At 38.5% G+C, this 20,430-nt stretch overlaps 1 protein-coding gene across 1 annotated transcript in view; it reads right to left on the reverse strand.

Moving 5' to 3' along the window:
* Positions 1-20,430, reverse strand: part of MYO16 (myosin XVI) — a 476,542-nt gene that overhangs the window by 137,635 nt on the left and 318,477 nt on the right. The window contains exon 23 of the mRNA XM_045567153.1: positions 3,563-3,638. Coding sequence (XP_045423109.1) covers positions 3,563-3,638 — 76 coding nt within the window. The remainder of the gene's footprint in view (positions 1-3,562; positions 3,639-20,430) is intronic.

A 20,430-nucleotide genomic window follows, 5' to 3' on the forward strand; every position in this document is an offset into this window, starting at 1 on the left:
ACCAAAGACACCCCACCATTTCTGTGGGATTCCTGGCAAAAAATGCATGACTGTGACCTGTTTCTAATATGAGAAAATATGAAATAAACCCAAATTGAGGGACATTCTACAAATTAACTGGACTTTATTTATTTAAATATTAATATCATGTAAGACAAAGAAAAGCCTCAGATTAGAAAACAACACTAAAGAAAAATGATAACTAGTTTCTCTAATTTTATTCCCCTGTGGTCTGAGAAGATACATGGTATAATTTCTGTTTTTTTAAATTTGTTGAGATCTGTTTTGTGGCCTAGGATGTGATCAGTTTTATTCACAACTAATGGGTGCAGAGTGCACTGTCTGGGAGATGGACATGCTTGTAGCCTTGGCTTGGGTGATGCAAAGACAATATATGTAACCAAAATGTTTGTACCCCCATAATATTCTGAAATTTATAAATAAAAAAGAAAACAAAAAGAACAATAAAAAAATGATAACCAAATGCAATGAATGATCTTGAATTGGGAGAAATCATTATAAAAGACTAACGTTAGTGGGACAATTGGTAAAGTTTTATATGAATTCTGTATTAGATATGAGCATTGCATCATTGTTAAATATTCTGTTTACTGAGGTTATGTAAAATAATGTCCTTGTTCGTAAGGTGTAAACCAAAGTACTTAGACATAAAGAGGTAAGCAATTTACTGTGCAATGGTTCAGAAAGTAAGCATGCACACAGAGGGGAGAAAGGAGGCAGAGAGAGCAGAGGATGGAAGGAGAGGGAGTAAAAGAAAGGTCATGAAAACAATGAATCAGGGAAGAGTGCACTTGGGAGTTCTTTGTACTAATTTTGTAACTGTAAGTTTGAAACCACTTCAAAATAAACAGTTAAACAGTAAACATGGAATACTGTGGCCCATCTAAGTAAATAATGATTAAGCAATTATTATTTATAATTATAGCAAATCTATGTAGAAACGGACCTACAAATAAATAATACTAAATGGTATTCCCATAATTAACGAAAAAACCTTTAAGAAAACTAAAACCACCAGACATAAATATGGATGAAAATATGCACATGACCTATTTCTGTGTTTTGTCAGAATCATAGGGTCAGGACGCATGCAGACAGAGCAGGTCCCCTGTCATCCTGCTGCCATAGGGAGACACTAGCATGTATCAGGAGCTAACATCAGAGCCCTGACCACAGCTCATAGCAGGAGAAATTCTGCCATCCTTTTCCCTCTTAGAGCCTAATAAAGGAGCCCCTGGTGCAGAGGCAGTTTTATTCTTCCTTTCCCATTACGAGGAGTCACTTACTGCAAACCATTTTCTTCATGTCACTCTATGTACACACTGAAATGGAAAGATCTACAATCATTGCAGAGTGCCTTTCTGCCTGTAAAACGGTATAAGCTAACTTATGTACCCAAATTTCTAAGCAGGTGTGCAGAGACACAAAACAACAAAGGACTCAATAATTGTTAACATAAATGGCAGTAAATCCTGGATGTTCCTAAATCCTAAAATTAACTGTTCTCATGAGCAGACTTAATAGTCTGGATTTTGATTCCTTTAGCCTCCTTCTGAGTCAAATAGACTTCACTTCTAATATCAGGCATAAATGAATATACTGGCAGCATTTCTCCATGAGCCGCGTCTCCAAGTTACCTAACTTCACTTGCTTAGGTGTCTCATAGACACAGCTCTGCTTGTACAGATCCTACAACAGACCTTACCATCTTCCTCAACTCAGAGATTCTTGATGATATGGAGATTGAATTGGACACTATAAGAAAAGTACTCAGCAAAGTACCTGGAGATAAAAATTGTTATTTATAAATTTCACTTGCTTTTAATAATGATCTACAGGCATCAAAATATTTCATAGTATAAAATATTATGACAACCATGAGTCTTTTGCTTATATGATAAAATGGGTGAGCAACTATGGCCCTTGGGCAAAATATGACCCACTGCCTGTTTTTATAAATAAAGTTTTATTGGAATATAGCTGCATCTATTAGTATTGTTTACAGCTGTTTTTCACATTGTAACAGCAGAGTTGAGTAATTGCAACAGAGATTTGATGGCTTACACAGCCTAAAACATTTATTTCTAGCACTTTAGAGAAAACATCTGCCACCTGTATAAACATATAAGGGCACATTGTAAATTTTGTCCTCTTGCTCAGATGCACCTACATCCTAAAGTATTTATAATAAAACAAGATTCACTTATTTTCTTCTTGGAACTTTTTTGTGTACAAGTGTACACAAAAGAATGTCTTTATGATATAGGGACTCTATTAAGATAAGCAAAAATATAATGTCACCAGTGAACATATTTTATACATGTCCTATGAAATACAAAAATAAAGAAAAAACATTGTATAAACTTTTAAGACATGCTATATATTAGATTTTCATAAAAGATAGGACCCAAATGGAAGTGCATTATAAAGTTCAAATAATTGCAAGCTAGAAGGAAGATACTTCCAATGATAATAAATAGGATCAATTATTTCAATTCTTTCTTTCTTTATGTTATTACCCCAAGTCTATGATTTTACCATTAGTCTCAGCTCAGAGAACTCACAATAACTATAAGTTCTGAGAGGCAAGCAGAGTAATCTCCTGCAAAAAAACAATGTATTAACAACTGCACTGCTGTGATTTGAGGCACGTATATTCCTCAGACCAGAAGTGCTATGGATGTCTTATTCCCAACTCAAAGGCATTCAACTGTCTCATGAAAAGCTATCACATGCTTCTTTTACCAGGAAAGATAGATGACTGTATCTCACTTAGAGCAACTTAAAGGACAAAAGATGATATGTTTTAATTCATTAAAATGTGAAGAAAAATTAGAAGAATGTGAATCACTGCAGAAATGCTAAAAAAATAATTTCTAGGGGAGACAGAACTATATATGTTTATGTATGTATGTATATGCATTTAATTACAGCATATAAAAACTTTGTATATAGTTTTATATATAGTATAGAAACATAATAGACATATGTATATAAAGACATGTACATATGTATATGTATATAAAGTATTAGTGCTCACTACATAGAAGCCTATAAATTAATGTATACATAGATTACACACACATTAATTTATAGGCCCCTTCTATGCAGTGAGCATTAATACATTGTAACTGAAGGTATATAAGAATAAAATACCATCCTTAGTTGTGCTCCAGAGTCATCTTAAGTAATGAAATTCAGCCTACTGTGGCCTAAATAACTTTGGAATCCATATTCATCTTCATTAGTCTTTAGAGAAAAGCTTTTTTATATTCGTACCACTAAAGTAGTAAAGGTGTTTTACATTTTTATCTGCTAAAAGCTTAGTTAAATTATGGTTTCCACTGGACTCCAAATTAAATTGTAACCGATGTATAGTGTGGCAAGACCCATTCCTTATTATTCTGGGCATTAGAATGCAAAAGATATTTCAATTATCCTTTAGCTAGTAGCATATTTTATAGGAAAATATTCAGAGATAAAGAAATAAGGGCTGTATGGCATTTTAACCAGTGTAGGACAGAAAAAAAAATCAACTTACTTTTCATTACAAATAGAAGATTCTGCGAAAGGGAGTCTTTATTTTTTTCAATTGCTCCAACAATGTCATACATCACCTAGAATCAGAGAAAATAGTGTAATTACTAATGATTAAACATGACCATGAAAATAAATTTCTTCAAAGAATAACTTGACTCAGCTGAAGTTTTCAATTATTCATAAAAGAAGTATCTCCAGGTCTTAGAGTTCACATTACCAGCAAGTTCAAAGCTATCATCTGCCTGTTCTCATGCTGTACATTAAACAAAGCAACCCTCTCCTGTTCTATTTCGTGAGGCTCTCCTCTGATCCCCGAGTTTAAGAGCAAATAGTGATGACTCACATTCATGTAGACCCCTTTATTCTTAAGGACTCTAACTCACTCAGGGAACTCACTAAACCAAGTAAAAAGATTTTGTAACACTTTGGGAATATTGTGTGATTTCACTTAGAGAAATTAAATAGAATTCTCATTAAAAGGATTCTGTTGGATCATTTAAATAGTTAATCTGAAGTCCTTAAAATGAAGAAAAGATGAAACAATTAAATCCAGATTGTCCAAAAGACAATTTTCTCCACCATAGTTTATTTATGAATACATTTAAATGACGTTATTGTCTAGTTTCACTGGTGTGCTAGTAGGGGCTGGGAGACAGAGGTGATTTTGTTGCCTCTCTCAGTCTCAGCTAAGTGTCCACTCCCAGTGCAGTCATGAGAAGCAGATTAGCCACCCATCTGCCCATCTATCAGAAGCCTTGCCAGTTACAAAAGCTGCTTTTTGGAAAAACATCTTGGGGCATGGCACATCGACAGGGTGTCATAGGCTGTTCTTTGTCCTGAGTGGACCAGGGGAGGCAGCTGACCAATGATGCCTCACCACTCAGGAGACAGTGTGAGCCCTACCCAGGACACAGTGTGAGCACCACCTATGGGGGAGTGTGAGCACCACTTAGGAGACAGTGTGAGCACTACCCAGGATGAAGTGTGAGTGGTTAGAACCACTTCTTTGAGAGCACAGAGAGGATCGGATCATTGGCAGGGAAAGGGTGCTAGGCAGACACAGAGAAACGAGCCATTAGAAAGAGGCCGTGTGGCCAGTCGGAAGAAGCTTGAGAAGAATCAGATGATCCCTACTGAGTCTCGCTTCCTACAAGACTTCTAAATTATGCCCTTGCTTTACAATGCAGCCTGAGTTTCTATTCTTTGCTGTCATAGGAACCTAAACAGCACAGAAATCCCAAGACATCCTGCACATTTCCAGGTTTTCCAATAAATTTGGGTCAGAAGACTGGTCAAGCTAAGTGGCAATGCCAAAAACCAAAATAACTTTCCGGTTCAATGAAATCGTTACCTAATTATCCAGTTTGTACAAGCACCAGAATGTGAACAACGTATTAGGTTACACAGTATACCTTGTTAAGTATCAACAGTTTTGTATCATCTTAAGCAGCCATTCTTAACCAGGAGTGATCATGTCCTCTGGGGGCCACGTGCCAGTGTCCAGAGACATTTTTGTTTGTCGCAACTGGGGGTGAGAGTTGAGCAGAGACGTTGCCAAACCCAAACACCGTACACAGCACAGGGAAGCTCCCACCAATTATCTGGCCATCAATGTCCAAAGTGTTGAGGTCAAAAAGCCCTGACCTTGAGGTTGGTGTCTCTGTGCTTTCCTACACCAGGAAGCACAGTGCCCAGCAAAACCACAGAAGAAAAGTCTACACATTTTCAGAAGCCACCCTGGATCTATGTGGATTTGGGCAAGTCATTTAATGTCTCAGAGCTTCGGTTTTTTAATTGGCAAAATGGGAGTAAAAATACCTAACCATACTGTTAATATTGTGATATAATATATATGAAAGCTCTTTGTAGACCAAAAAGAGTAATTCAAAATGTAAGGTGTTTCAAATAGTGCGAGTCATCTCAACAGAAAATCCCACTGTGTTTTTGCATTACCCAACTATGCCTGCATGACTTCGGTAGTTAGTGACTCCGATTCACTTCTGGAAAACTGACAGAAGTTGATCTAATTTCTCCTGGCACCCTTATCAGTATGCCTGGCACAACCATCACGTTCTGGGAGTGCCAGGGTTGAGTTTTCACTTCAGCCCCAGCTTTCTTGATGCCATTTCAGTTGCATCAAAGAGGAGTACGCGTTTGTTTGCTAAAGATCTTGCCCAAATTTCTCCCAACACGTTTTTCTCCATGACTTTCAGTATTTCCGGTGCAGATACATAGAAGTACTCCACCTCCATGATAGTCACGTCTCTGACTCTCCTCTGCAGTGGTCTGTGCTGTCCTCCCCATCTCTCTGCACGTGCCTGTCCCTGCCCTTGGCATCTCTTCTCCCTCAATTCCTGCACAGTCTCTGAAACCATCACCTTCTGCAGACTTCTTTCAGGTCTCAGAGCCCAAACCTTAGTAGGCCCAGGCATTTGAGCAGCACAGGGCACTGATAAGCTTCTACCATTTTTCTCACAGTCAGTCATCCCTAACTCTAGCTCGGGGCTGGGTCAATCATTAGCTCTAATTGTAATTCAGACTCATTTGCATCTGCCAGACATTTATGCTGATGTCTCAGATGGACCCTGCTGGCTGCAGAAAAGATCCCTGTTACATCTTAATGACACCATTTTAAAAATCTTCTGATAATTGTAATAAATCTGTTTGCCTCTTTCCAGGCTTCCAGCCCCCGGTCCAGGTTTGCATACTCAGAAGATGACCATATTTCCTACTTTAAGGAAAAACTCAAAACCATCTCACTTGAAAATCTCTCTGAATCAGGTCTTCTCAAAATAGGTCTTCTCTCCCTCTTCCCGTTCACTGTTGCACATGATCTAGATTGGGAGCCCTGGTGCCATCTGAGACCCCTTCCCCCCAGGACTGCTCCCTGCCATCTGCCAATGGCTATCCTTTCACCTCCTTTTCCCCTTTAATCCTCACTTTTTTATATTTCCTGCCTTCCCACTAGTAAAACCTATCACTTATTATTTTGACAGGCAAATAGTCAAAAAGGCTAAAAACTGGCCTTTTGTATTCTCACTTTAGTTCAACACTGCTATTTGATGCCTACATTGAACTGAGAATGTCATTTTTCCTATTCAGAACCCCTGACCTGTCATACAGGGCCACCTTTATACAGCTCCAACCTACAATTCTAGCCTATTTTCTGCGTGAGAATCTGATGATTTCAAATGAAACACACATACACACACGCACACACACACAGTTGAACAACCTGATTTTCTCTAAATACATTCCTGTTGACCTTTCTTCCTGTTATGGGCTTGTTTTGTGATGAACCTTCTTAACTCCCCTGGTAAAATTGCTACCAAGTGCCTTGCGAGCAATGACTATGCATTATGTAGCTGTCTCTGCAACAACTAGCGAAATGCCTTGTCCACTGAATGCATTTAATAAATATTTGGTGAAATGGACAAGAAGTTTTTATTATATTGTAACCAAATATAGCTATACTATTGTGCTATCTTTTACTTTAAGACTGGGCTGATTAGTCTTTCATTATCACAAGATCACATGCTTCAGAAAATTCTCATACAGGGTACGCTTGTACATGGATATCTAGAGAAAAAGCTGAAAGTCTCCCATTAAAACTAAGGTTCAAAATTCCCATTTGAAGACTCCAACTTGTTAGGTTACCTAGAAAAGGGTGTTTAACACACATACACAGCTACATTCAAAGAGGGCAGTTTGATGTTTGTAGGAAGCACAGTGCTTACCAAAATTATTTTATTGCCAGGGCATTTGTATAAATTAATGAATAGTGAGGCAGATAGGCTTAATTATTTTTGTGATGTTGCACAAGCTTCTTAAGCTTTTTGAGTCTTTTTTTATGTGCTAAATAATATCTCCTAAAGGCCTTCCAACTTTAATAGCCCTGACCCTATTCATAAGGTACAGATGACCACAGTATTGAAGGGATTTAAGTTGGCAGCTCAGTGCAAATGTTAGAGACTCCCCATATAGCTTAGATATTTTACCATAATTAATATGACAAGGCAAATAACTGATAATGCATTACATAAAATTGGCATTAGTGTTTCCAAAAAATGTGTTTTTTTTTTTCTTTCTGGTTCCAAATCAGAAATCAAGTATTTTTTGCAGGAGACCTTGCCCATTTTAGTGAAAACATAACATTAGAGATAGCCATTGGCACTCTAGACAAACACAACAGCACATTATTATTGGATTAGTCAGCGTTTCTAGGTGTTTTTAGTGGACAGAGTTGAGAAGTATATATACACAACACATACATGCCCACGCACACAAGCACGCACACACACTTTTCATTTAAAAATAAAATACTGTCTGATTCCAAATTTGGTCTTTTAACCATGATAATTTCCTCAAATCCAAATTTCTTTGATGTTAGACTTGTCAAAGGCAATTTGAAAATCTAAATAAATGGTGTCCATTTATGCCATTTATTATGTCAATATGTAACCTGCTCTCATCACCTTTAAATATTTTTAATTAAACTTTAAATTTTGAAACGATTTTAGATTTGCATGCAATTATGAGAAATAATAGAGATAAACTCTGTTCTGTGTACCCTATACCCAATTTCTTTCAATGGGAACATCCTGCAAAACTGGGATATTGATATTAATGTAGTAAAAATATAGAATATGGATTCTGTATGTTGCCAGTTTATGAACACACTCACTTCCCCAAAACCAGATGAATCTATTTGTGTGGTTCTGTTTCTGGGTTCTTTATTCTGTCCCATTGGTGTATGTGTCTACCCCCTTGCCACTGTCTTGATTATTTGCTTTATAATAAGATTTTAAATGGAGTAAGCTAATTCCTCCCATTCTGTTCTTCTTTATAGACATTGTCTTAGCTATTCTAGCTTCTTCACCTTTCTGTATAAATTTTAGAATAATATGTCTATATCTTTTTTTGTGGATTTAGTTCTGTTTATTTTTTATTTTTTTATTTCATTATATTATGGTGGTACAAATGTTTGGGTTACATATATTGCTTTTGCCCCGTCCGAGTCAGAGCTTCAAGTATGTCCATCCCTCAGACAATATTGTCTATATCTTTATATCTATCAAAAATTTTGCTGTGATTTTGATAGAAATTGCATTAAACCTGTATGTCAGTTTGGGGATAACTACCACTATGTTATTACTAAATTGACTGCTTACTCTTTGTCTTCTAATTTAAGAACAGGACATGTCTTTCCTTTGGCGTAGATCTTTGATTTCTTTCATGGGCATTTTGTGATTTTCAGCATACAAGTTCTCTACATAATTTGTTAGATTTATATCTAAGTAATGCATTTTTATGAGCAACTGTAAATGTTATTTTATTTTTAATTTCATTCCCCATTACTAGGATATAGAAATGCAGTTTATTTTCTTATGTTTATCTTCTGCCAGCTGACCTTGCTGAACTCATCAGTTCTATGAATTTTTTTCATTTTTTTCTTTTTTCTTTTTTTGGTAGATTCCTTGGGATTTTACACATAGGCAATCATATTCTGTATAAATAGTCACAGGTTTATTTCTTCCTTTCCAATCTGTGGGTCTTTTATTTCCTTTCTTATCTTATTACACTTGCCAGAACTTCCAGCACGATGTTGAATGAGAGTGGTGAGAATAGACATCCGTGACTCACTGCTGATCTTAGGAGTAAAACATTCAGTTTTTACCATTACATATAATATTGGCTGTAGGATTTTTGTATATACTCTTTATTAAGTTGAGATTGTCCCCTCTATTCTTAATTTTCTGAGAGCTTTTATCATGAACGGGTATTAAATTTTATCAAATGCTGTTTATGCATCCACTGATATGGTGATGTGTTTTCTCTCGTTCAGCCTATTCATATGATTACCTTGATTGATTTTTAATTATTGAATCCGCTTTGCACCCCTGAAAAAATTCCATTTGGTTAAAGTGGGTAATTCTTTTTATGTATTGCTTAATTTTATTTGCTAATATTTCAAAAATATTTTTGCACCTATATTCATGAGGGATATTCATTTCTAATTTTTCGTGTGTGTATGTGTGTGAGTTACTGTCTTTGTCTGGTTTGGTATTAGGGTGATACTACCTACATAAAATGAATTGGGAAGTGTTCTCTATTTTCTGGGAAAGATTGTGTAAAATTGGCATTAATTTTCCTTTAATCACTTGGTAGAATTCTTTAGTGAAACCACCTGGGACAAAAAGCTTTCTTTTTTGAGAGAATTTAAATTACAAATTCATTTCCTTAATAGTTATAGGGCTAATCAAATCGTCTGTTTCATATTGAGTGAATTGAGGTAGCGTGTGTTTTTTGAGAGATTGGTCCACTCCAGCTACATTATAAAACTTACGTGTAAGTGTTGTTTGCAGTGTTACCTTTCAATCTTTTAGATGTCTACCGGGTCTAGAGTGATAGCTCCTGCTTTATTTCTGATATTGCTGTTATGTCTTTTCTCTTTTTTCTTTGTAATTCATACTAGAGGTTTACCACTTTTATTGATATTTTCGAAGGAGCAGCTCTTTGTTTCATTGATTTTGCCCATTTTTAAAAATTTCATTGATTTCTTCTATTCGTTATTACCTTCTGTTTGCTTGCTCTGGGTTTATTTTTTTCCTAGGTTCTTGAGGTAGAAGCTTAGATTATTGATTGGAGACTTTCCCTATTTTCTAACATATGTATTTAGTGCTATAAATTTTCTGTTCAGTACTGTCTTAGCTGTTTCCCACAAGTTTGATTCGCTGAATTTTCATTTTCATTCAGTTCAGCGTATATATTTTTTAAACTTCCTCAAGATTTCTTCTTTGAGCCACGGATTATTCAGGAGGGCACTGTTTAGTTTCCAAGTATTTGGGAATTTGTCTGTTATCTTTCTGTTAATGATTTCTAGTTTGATTCCATTGCAGCAGACAATCCTACTTTGTACAATTTCCGTTCCTTTGAATTTGCTTGGTTTTGCTTTATGGTTCAATGTATAGTCTATCTTGATACATATTCTGTGGGCACTTAAAAAGAATAGGAACTCTGCTTCTGTTGGTTTACATGTTCTATAAATACGGAGTATATCCTACTGTTAATGGTGTAGTTGAGTTCTTCTATATCCTGGCTGATTTCCTATGTAGTTGTTTCCCCAGTTGCTGAGAGGAGGGTGTTGAAGTTTCCAACATAAGCTTTGGGTTTAGCTGGCTTCTTCTGAGACCACTTGGCAGGGGAAGGAAGGTACAGCCTCATTATTGCCTGTAAGAGTGGACATCTAGGTCCTCACCCACCCTCCTCTGACATGCTGTAAGAGTGACTCCTCATCACTGCCAGGTGAAGGCAGGGGTCCTGGCTCTCCAGTCGGCCTGCAGCCACGCCGCCCTAGCAGGGGAGTGAGCAGTGAAAGGGGCTGAGTGTGTCTTTACTGTTTCCTGTGTAGCCTCCGCTGCCTGGGGGTAGAGGTGAATGTCCGGAACTCCCATCAGGCCTCCTCTAGTATCGCCCCAGTGGCAGGGAGATAGCAGCACAATGTATATTTAGAAACTTAGCACTGTATTAAAATCTGAAATAAATTTATGCATTTAAAAATTGTACACACTATAAGGAAAATGGTAATTTTAACAAATGCAACTAAATGCATCTATTTTTTTGTTTGATCTTGCTTTTAAAAATAATTTGTAACAAATGAGACGGCCAGCTAAAGAAATATAACCTGGACTAAGATAACCACATGTTTTCTTTTTGTCTTAAATGAATACAAGACCTTTGTATTTGTTAGGTTTCTCCAGAGAAATAGATGCAATAGTGTAGCACATATATGCAGCCTGAGGAATTGGCTCACATGATTATGGAGGCTGAGAAGTCCCACTATTGGCTGTTTTCAGGCTGGAGACCCCGAAAAGCCGAGGGTGCCGTTTGAGGCCTGAGAGCTGCTGAACCCACGCTGTAGCTTCCCGTCTGAGTCTGAAGGCCAGAGATCCAGGAGCACCAAGGGCAGGGGAAGACTGATGCCCTTGCTTGAGCCATCAGGCAGAGAGAATTCAACCTTCCTCCACCATTTCGTTCTATTCAGGCCCTCGAGGGATGGGATGAGGCCACCCACACTGGGGAGGGAGACCCGCTTTACTCAGTCTACTGGGTCAAGCGCTCATCTCTTCCCAAAATACCACCACAGACACATCCAGAAATGATGTTTAACTAGCTGTCTGGGCATCCCATGGCCCAGTCACATGGCACATAGAATTAACCATCACAATCTTGAAGTTAACTTTGAGAAAAAGATGGAAATAGAGAAAATAAATTTAACTTAATAATTATTCACGTTGAATCCCTGATAAATTCTCACCGTCTACAGAAAAATGTGTACTTCACCTAATAGAATCCTTTGATACACGGCATGTTCCCAGTGTTCCCCATTGTACTTTCTGACAGCTGCTCCCGAATTCCTCCCTTGACATCATCCCTGCCTTTCCTTTTCACCGAATCTCCTTCCAGCTCTCCAGCAGCCAAGGCCAGCTCTGCCTTTCAAGCCAAGTCTCTGGGAGGGACAGGACTGTGGCAGAAACTGCGGGGCCCTTGCACGGTGACACAGCTTCTGGGCTCCAGCCTCATCAAGACCCCGAGCCTGGGTGACTGGGTCGAGATATGGAGCCTCCAATGCTTCCCACCCACAAAAAACAGACAGGCATGTCAGCCCCTCTCTCTCTCCATCTTTATTTCTGTCTCTCTGTCTCTTCTCTGTCTCTATTTCTGTCTTTCTCTCTGTCTGTCTCTCCCTTGGTGGCTTCGAAGACAAATGAAAATGCCTGTTCATACCTACCTTTGCACAATAGCTGTAGTTTTCTCATAAATACCCTTCATTCTTGTCTCTAATGCTCACCTGTAACTTCTTCTCTGCTCTTTCCCAGAATTTTGTACATTACTGACTTGAGAAGGACCCGTGGAAGTGACCTATGTGATCTATCTTGACACTGCTCTGTGGGCTGCCTGCCCAGTAAGAAGACTGTCATTTTATACCTGTAATATTTTTAGGTTGAAATTCATTTACAACTTATGAAGGAATTGCTTCCAAAGAAAACAATTCTTCCAAGAAAGGTACACACATTAAAGACATCAGCACCTGGGTGTCAGCATCTACACTTCACTGAGAGCAATGGCCTCCAGCATTTGCATAGAGAAGAAACAAAGAAAAGCCAAAAAACTTAGTAGAGGCAAGGCCACCGGGTTCCTGGACAATTCCAAAGAAAGTGAGCCTCGAAACCTGGTGAGCTGGACAGAAGAATTTCTATGGAAGAGAAAACACCACGGAGAAAGTCAATCTATCCTAGAAATCACCTGTAGGTCTGTGAGTCTGGGGTGTCACGAGAACAGAGAAAGGTCAGCTGCACCCTTAGGAGCGCGGGACAGGCCACCGGAGCAGCAGGGAGCAGTTTCTAGGTCGACAGCCTGCCTGGGTGGTTCAGGGCGGCTCCTCCTCTGTTTCTTGCTGGTTTATTATTGGCGGGATGAAAGGAGAAAAACATAAAAGTAGCCAAAGATAGAGGCTAGGTTTATGCTTTCCTTTTCCCCACTGTTTTTACATAACTGATCTTTAGGCTTTATTTATTTTTCCTCTGAAGACTGGAATAATGGACCCATGCTGTAGGTGGCAACGTCCCTCATGCATGTAATGGAGGAATTTATATTCATGCAATCCAATGCATATCTTTAAGGAAACTGTCATGTATTCAAAATTTCCTTTGGAATGACGCTGTTCAATAAGATGACTCAAAAGAAAACTGAGCGTTTTGCTTATGTTTCGGCAGTTAGCAATACTCAGCTCAATGCCTCAGTGTGGACGGCAAATGACGGGGTGCACTAGAAGTCGGGGAGCAGCGACAGTAGGCTGCGTTTTGGGAAGTACTTGTTGTAACACTCCAGCACTGCAATAAATGCAATTAAAAGACAAATTATCTCAGCTATAATTTAGGGAGTATAAAACTTTCATCACGGCTGTGACTCACAATTCAGCAAGATACCAGTTTCCTGGCTCCAGAAAGAAAACAAAAGTAACAAAATGCCAAACCACATGCATTTTCTTCCTAACTGAAGGCTGTCAAACCCATACCTGGCTAATCACCAAGGAAACTGAAATCCAAAGGCGAGAGAGCTACACAGAAATAGCTCTATCTACCAACACTGGGTTTAAATTCCCTGAACTGAATGCAAGAGCGGCTGGCTTACCTTACCTTATTAAAGATGGGGCAAGGTTGGCCAGACCAGGGAAATAGTGAATTCTTGATGTCTCCAGTCTCATCCCTCTGTGTGCCTTGCACGGAGTAGGACAGCAGTGTAAGCCTGCCAGGTGTGTGCTAAACCGAGTACCTACTATATGGCTAATACTTTGGGGTTTCTCAAAATGTGGTTCCCAGATTGCCTGTAGGAGAATATTCTCTGCTGTTTAACAAAAATGCAAATATTTTAGACTTCACCCCAGAACTCTTTAGTCATCATTTACTGTAGCAGAGCCAGGGAACCTGAATTTTAAACTTGTTTGCCAGCAATTCTCATGCACACTGGGTGTGAGAATTCCAGCTCCAGGTCCTAGTAGTGACTAAGGATGCTCTGTCAACTCAGTCCGCTTAGGTGGTGCCGGCCGGCGATAAAGGTGCACAGGAACAGGGTTTGCAAAAAATAAACGTTCACACTGCATCTTACAGAGGGGGACATAGTCCCTCCTAGAACAACTAACAGAGCAGATATTGGCATATTTTAAATTGCTGATTAAGTTGAAGATGAGACTACACTATAATTATATTCAAGGCTAAACTATTTTTGTAGGAGAGTTAGCATTTTTAATAAAGCTCTTGCAGAGGAAAAAAAAAACTCTTCAAATATTTTATCTAAAATGGTAGCAAGAGAACTATGTTTTTCAAAAAACCCAGATTATTGTGAAACCCTCTATAAGCCATATATAGCGTTGGAAGTTTGGAGAAAATGCAATAAATACAGGCTTGGTAAAAGACAAGAAGCAACAGACCGAGGGTTAGGAAGAGTAGATTCTCAATCTGGTTTCCACCTATCAAGCTACAAAAGCACTCAGGGGATGTGCACAGTGAGAATTATTTGTGGGAGCCTGAGGTGGTCAGCTTCTCCAAATGACAGTTTTTCTTATCTATTCAATTCAGTGTTGAACTCTGGCCAGTTCACACTAAAGTTAGTAATTCTATTAGCACAGTTCATCAATAAAAAAACATTGTTTTAAGGGGCTAGAATACATGAATTTAGTAAATGGGCACGGGTGAACATCATCTATTTAAATTTTTAAATGGCCTTTTGAAGTGACTGATATCAAAGGTTTTAAAAATATAGTCATCATTGGATTGAGGAGATTTTCACAGTTAAAAAACTGAATTTGGAGTAAATTAAGGAAAACAGCTGGGGCTAATCTTGTAAAAATATTTTCTAAAATATAATCCATGTAGATTGATAAAATTTGGAAAATACTAAAAGTAATAAATAAAAAATTACCTCTAATTCCATTTTCCAGAGATAGCCAGTCTTTAATTTATATATCTGTATCTATCTACCATAAATTTATATATCTGTATCTATCTACCAGATCTAGTCGGTCTGTGTGTGCACTTTCAAGAGAGTTGCGTGGACTCTGCCCCATTGTACTTTGCAAGGCCTTTTTCCTTTTACATACAGGCATCTGCTCTAAGACGAATCTTGCCCTTTTCTGCTCTGCAGTGCAACACAGGCGGGGGGTTCCCAGAACTTCTGCCTCGCCTTCCAGAAACTGAAGGTGCTGGCAGAAACCAGAAGGCAGGAGGAGGGTGGAAGCTTTGGTGATTATCTTCCCCCTGCAAAGGCTAACTCTCCTCTCTGGCTCCATTTGCACCCTGCAGCCCCTCTTCACCGCGGAACCAAGTGGCTCCCCCACCTGCCTCAGCTCCTGGGCCCAGCGGTCCCTTGTACCCCCCTCACTCCCAGCCGTGGGGAAGGCGGCTGCTTCTTGCTCCGGAGTCTCTGCATCTCCTCGGTGACCCTGACTGTCTTCTCAATTTTCCCTGTATAACCTATTCCCGGTAATCATTTTCCTCTCCTTGAAAATTCAGTGCAGTTCATTTTGAGACTGGATCTTGATCAAGCCCCACCATTTCCAATTGCTTGCTTTGTCTATCTTCATCTTGGTGCTGACAGCCCAGAAGCTTCTACCTGCTATGTAACTCAGTAAACGACAGGGACAGAAACTGTGCTCAGCACCCTTTAAAGCTCTTGGAGAACAATAACGGAACTCTTGAAGGTATACAGAAAGCAAGGAGAAGGATGCAGGACCAGGCAGGCTGACGGGCGGAGACAGACAAAGGAGTAAGAGCCATTCCCTCTAGCAAACTGCATGTGGAAGGAGACAGCATCTGCGCTTGCAGAAGGAATCCTGTGCATAGAGCAGGATGCATCTCAGCATACTTGGCAGGGTGCACTGCCTCACAAGTTGGAGAAAGAAGAATCGAAAAGAAATACAGCCCTGAACTTTCAGCTCGGCTCTCCGTAATTCAGGCCAGAATCAGGACTTGCACAAATGCCTCTAAATTGCAAAGCCATGGTGTTATATTCTTAGGAGAGCCTTTGGGGGCATCACTTAGAGATTTCACCACTTAGACTTAAAAACCTTAATTTCCCCTCCATATTGCTCTTACCTAGCTAACACTATCCATAATTTACATATAAAACACTATGTCAGAATTAGATAAATTTGTAAAGCTTGCATGCTCTACCTTGTAAGGCAATATGTTAATGTCAAATCAAATTGCTAATTATAGTATATTGCTAATATTGTTAATATATTACACAGTATATTTCTGATATAGAGATCTACATTTCCATGCAGATGATGTACTAAAAACTAAAGTTCCTCTAACAAAGCCACCCTCAGTGACAGTCTAGGCATTTAAGGATATGCCAGATTACAGCATGGATAATTTATATGTGTGTCTGTATTGGTATTTGATTTATATGTGTGTGTTTACATATTTATCTGTGTACCTATTTCTCTCCTGTATTTGATTTATATACCTATGTCTGCATCTATTGATCTATTGATCTTGCACTCAATTTGAGTACACAATAGTGATTGCTTTATTGCTCTAAGAGCATCCAAACATGACTGTAGGAACTTCAGCACAGTTTCTTCCCTTAGTCCTCGAAGTGGAGAGAGAGGAGGCCTTCTGGGAACCTTCTTACACCTTGGCCTTGTCCCACTGCTTGGGAAGAGATTCTGTGCATAGGCATTTGGCCCCCACGGGGACACACACAGGGTGTGGATGTGCAAAACGATGGGAGCAAGAACCCTTCCTGCTGTAGAGGCCCGAGCTGTTCTGTGTCAGTACATGAAAACAACGAGCACAGGACATATTTCATTTTTAATAAACAACAAAGGACAAGGTGACATTTCCTCATCTGGTACACAAACCAGAGCTATGTTAAATCCTGCCAAGAGACTCGTGGGGAGGGTGGGGGTGATGGAGCCCAGTAGGGTGAGTTTGTGTGGAGAGAACCCCCAAAACCAGGGTCAGGGGGCAGCCAGCCAGAAGGATGAGTGTCACCCACATCATGGGAAGGGAGTCCCTCTAAGGGTCACGTGAAAACACCTAAGCGAGAGTTGGCCTTGACTGAAGGCACAGTATGAGTGAAACCACATTGTGAGGATATAAGACAAGCAGCAGGAGGCTAAGCTTGGCATGAAAAGGAAGAAAAAAGGACTCTCTTGACCATCGTACAGTGCCTAGTCTTTATTCGATGCATAAAGAGACCTAACTTTTCATTAACTTCATTGCTTTGATTATTATATAGACTAGAAATCCTCATTGCTGAATTGAGTCTGTGAGTGCCAATTAAAGTAAGGAACTTTCTATTACGAGAGAGAAACCAGAAACATCACTGGAGAGCCCAGGTTTTAATCTGGTTACAAGGAAAGGACTTGTTGAATATATTTTAAAAAACAGTGTAAGCCCCAAATCATACAGAATCCTGAATACAACCTCCGAATTGTGTCTGTTCAACTACCAGGTGCATGAAGAACAAAAATATTAAAATGATCTGGAAGATCTGATTTTTAAAAAAGGAAGCAAAGTTGCAAATCAAAACCACAATGAGATATCACCTAATTCTAGTAAGATTGGCCTTTATCAAAAAATCCCAAAGAAATAAATGCTGGCGAGGAGGTGGAGAGATGGGAACACTCTTACACTGCTGGTGGGACTGCAAATTAGTGCAACCTCTGTGGAAAAGAATTTGGAGATACCGCAAAGAGCTCCAAGTAGAACTACCATTTGATCCAGCAATAGCACTATTAGGCATCTACCCAAAGGAACAAAAGACATTCTATAATAAAGACATCTGCACCCGAATGTTTATGGCAGCACAATTCCCTATAGCAAGGATGTGGAAACAACCCCAGTGCCTGTCAATCCATGAGTGGATTAATAAAATATGGTATATGTATACTATGGAATACTACCCAATTATAAAAAACAACGGTGATCTAACACCTCTTATATTTTCCTGGATAGAGCTTGAGCTCAGCCTCCAAAGTGAGGTATCACAAGAATGGAAGAATGGGCACCACATGTACTCGCCATCAAACTGGCACTGACTGATCAACACTAAGGAGCTCACCCAGTAGTAATATTCTTTGGGGATAGGGGGGTTGGGGGTGGGTAAACACACAACTAATGGATGTGGTGAGTGTTGTAGGGGGAGAAGGGTGGGTCTCAAATCATGGTTGGGATGTGGCAAAGTCATAACATGTAACCAAAATGTTTGTACTCCCATAATATCCTGAAATAAAAAAAGAAAAGAAGCAAAGTTTACTCTTCTACTAAGGAGCTATAAGCTTGAGGATACAAATGTTTAAAATATAGATGATTTATGAAAAATTGATAAAGCATCCATCAGTGCCACTAGTTATTACTAAAAAGTCCATTCTGAGTAATCACATTTAATTTTGAAAGTGGTATCAGAGAAATAAACAAACAAACAAAAGATAAACGAATTAGAGGCAGTTTGTATTCCTTTAAGTAAAAATATTCATTCATTCTTTTATTGATAATTGATACTCATTCCATCAATGAGTATTAGGAGACTACTGAAGTGACTGACCTAGAGAGTGGGGAGGGTGATGTGAAATCCACTACTGGGATAAGAAGGGGAGTATTTGGATTTAAGAGATAAATAGGAGATAGTAAGTTTGTATTTTGTAATTAATTGGGTTTCTGGTTTTCTATGAATTCAAAGGTAGGGCAAATAGGAAAAATCAGTTTTATTTATTTATTTACTTTTTTGAAGTGAGACGACAGAGGAAGGAGACAGTGTTTGGGAGACAGGGTAGGGAGTGTGGTTTACTTTGCTTCTGTTACATTTAAGATGCCAAACAAATAGAGAAATTAAAAAGTCAATATACCAGTCTGAAGCTCACAGCAGAAAGAGATCGGAGATCTGGGAGCCATCTCGTCTGTGAAACTGAATCATGAGCATAATAAGCTCTCTACCCTGGGAAACGCCATCAACATTTACAGAATGGAAGTAAATTCCCAGATCTGCCAAATTTATAATCCCTTCTCCATCATGTTATTTGCAAAATGATGCAAAACATAATTTTTAGAATAGAAGTGGTTGGAATCAACAGGTGATAAAAGTGCAAAACGTTTGAGATAAACTTTTGAATTCAGTCTATCACATCAGAATATACATGAAGATGGGATATTAGCAAAATAAATGATTATTTTCAGCAAATATAAATGTGTGCAATTATTTTTCATGCCTGTTGTCAGCTTTCTATCTGAGGTTTGCTGAAAAGGGTCTAGATTTTTTGTGTGGTGGCAAATTGATCTCTACATATCACTGATATTTATAAGCAATATCTTCTATTATTTGACTTTTCCATTAAGTGATTCTATCCAATAGTTTTGCTTATTTTCTTTCTGGTTTCATTTTAAGTAGATAAATACTAATTAATAAAAATGTTATTAGGAACACATAGTAACATTACAAGTCTTTATCTAGATATCTAGAAATCTGGATACCAATATTCCCTTGAAATTGACACAGCTGAAATTTATGAATATGTCCCTTTGGTTCATTTAAGGAAAAAAGTACCAACCACTTAACAATAAAACATCAATATTCTTGGAAATCTGAAGTCTTATATTTACAACTTTCTGTCAGCTTATGAGTATAACAGAATATATTAAATCTCTGAAGAAACAGTAAGATTCTCTAAATGAGATCTCCTGTGTTCTCTTCCTAACAAAACCTGTGTAAAGACAGGTTGATCCTGCCTCCAGTAAAAATTTCTGCCAAAAGTGAAATTGATGTAAGTAGTAGAACACCAGAAGCCTGATGGAGCAAATTTTTATTTTTCAAAAAGTCTGCACAGGAGGCGAACAAATGCAGATGTAAATTAAGCTCTTTCTGTGCAGGTCAAAATATCTTTGTCAAATAACCCTTAATAGTATCAGTTTGGCTTAGACCAGACAGATTTGATTGTTATGTCTGGGGATTCTGCCTGCAGAGAAGAAAGAGAGAAATAAATGGAAGCTGCCTATTGATTAGTCCATTTCCTTTGTCTTTTGATTTAAAGGTTCACTCTCAGAGTCTCCTTGGGTACATTGTGTCTCCCACAAATCTCCAGGGGGTGAAGGCCAAGACACAAGTTATAAAAGGTGTCCCTGACACGGGGAATTGGGAAGCTGAACAGGCCAAGATTTTCCCTGCAAATACATTATGTAAATATGCTTAAGGGCAAAGAGGTTGCCTTTAATCAGTATATCACCTAGAATCTACTATAGTATGAAAAAGATAAAGATCGCTACTCAGAGATCTGGAAAACAACATAAACCTAAACAGAAAACAAAT

The sequence above is a fragment of the Lemur catta genome, chromosome 13 (genome assembly GCF_020740605.2).
Source record: "Lemur catta isolate mLemCat1 chromosome 13, mLemCat1.pri, whole genome shotgun sequence".
NCBI classification, from domain to species: Eukaryota; Metazoa; Chordata; class Mammalia; order Primates; family Lemuridae; genus Lemur; species Lemur catta.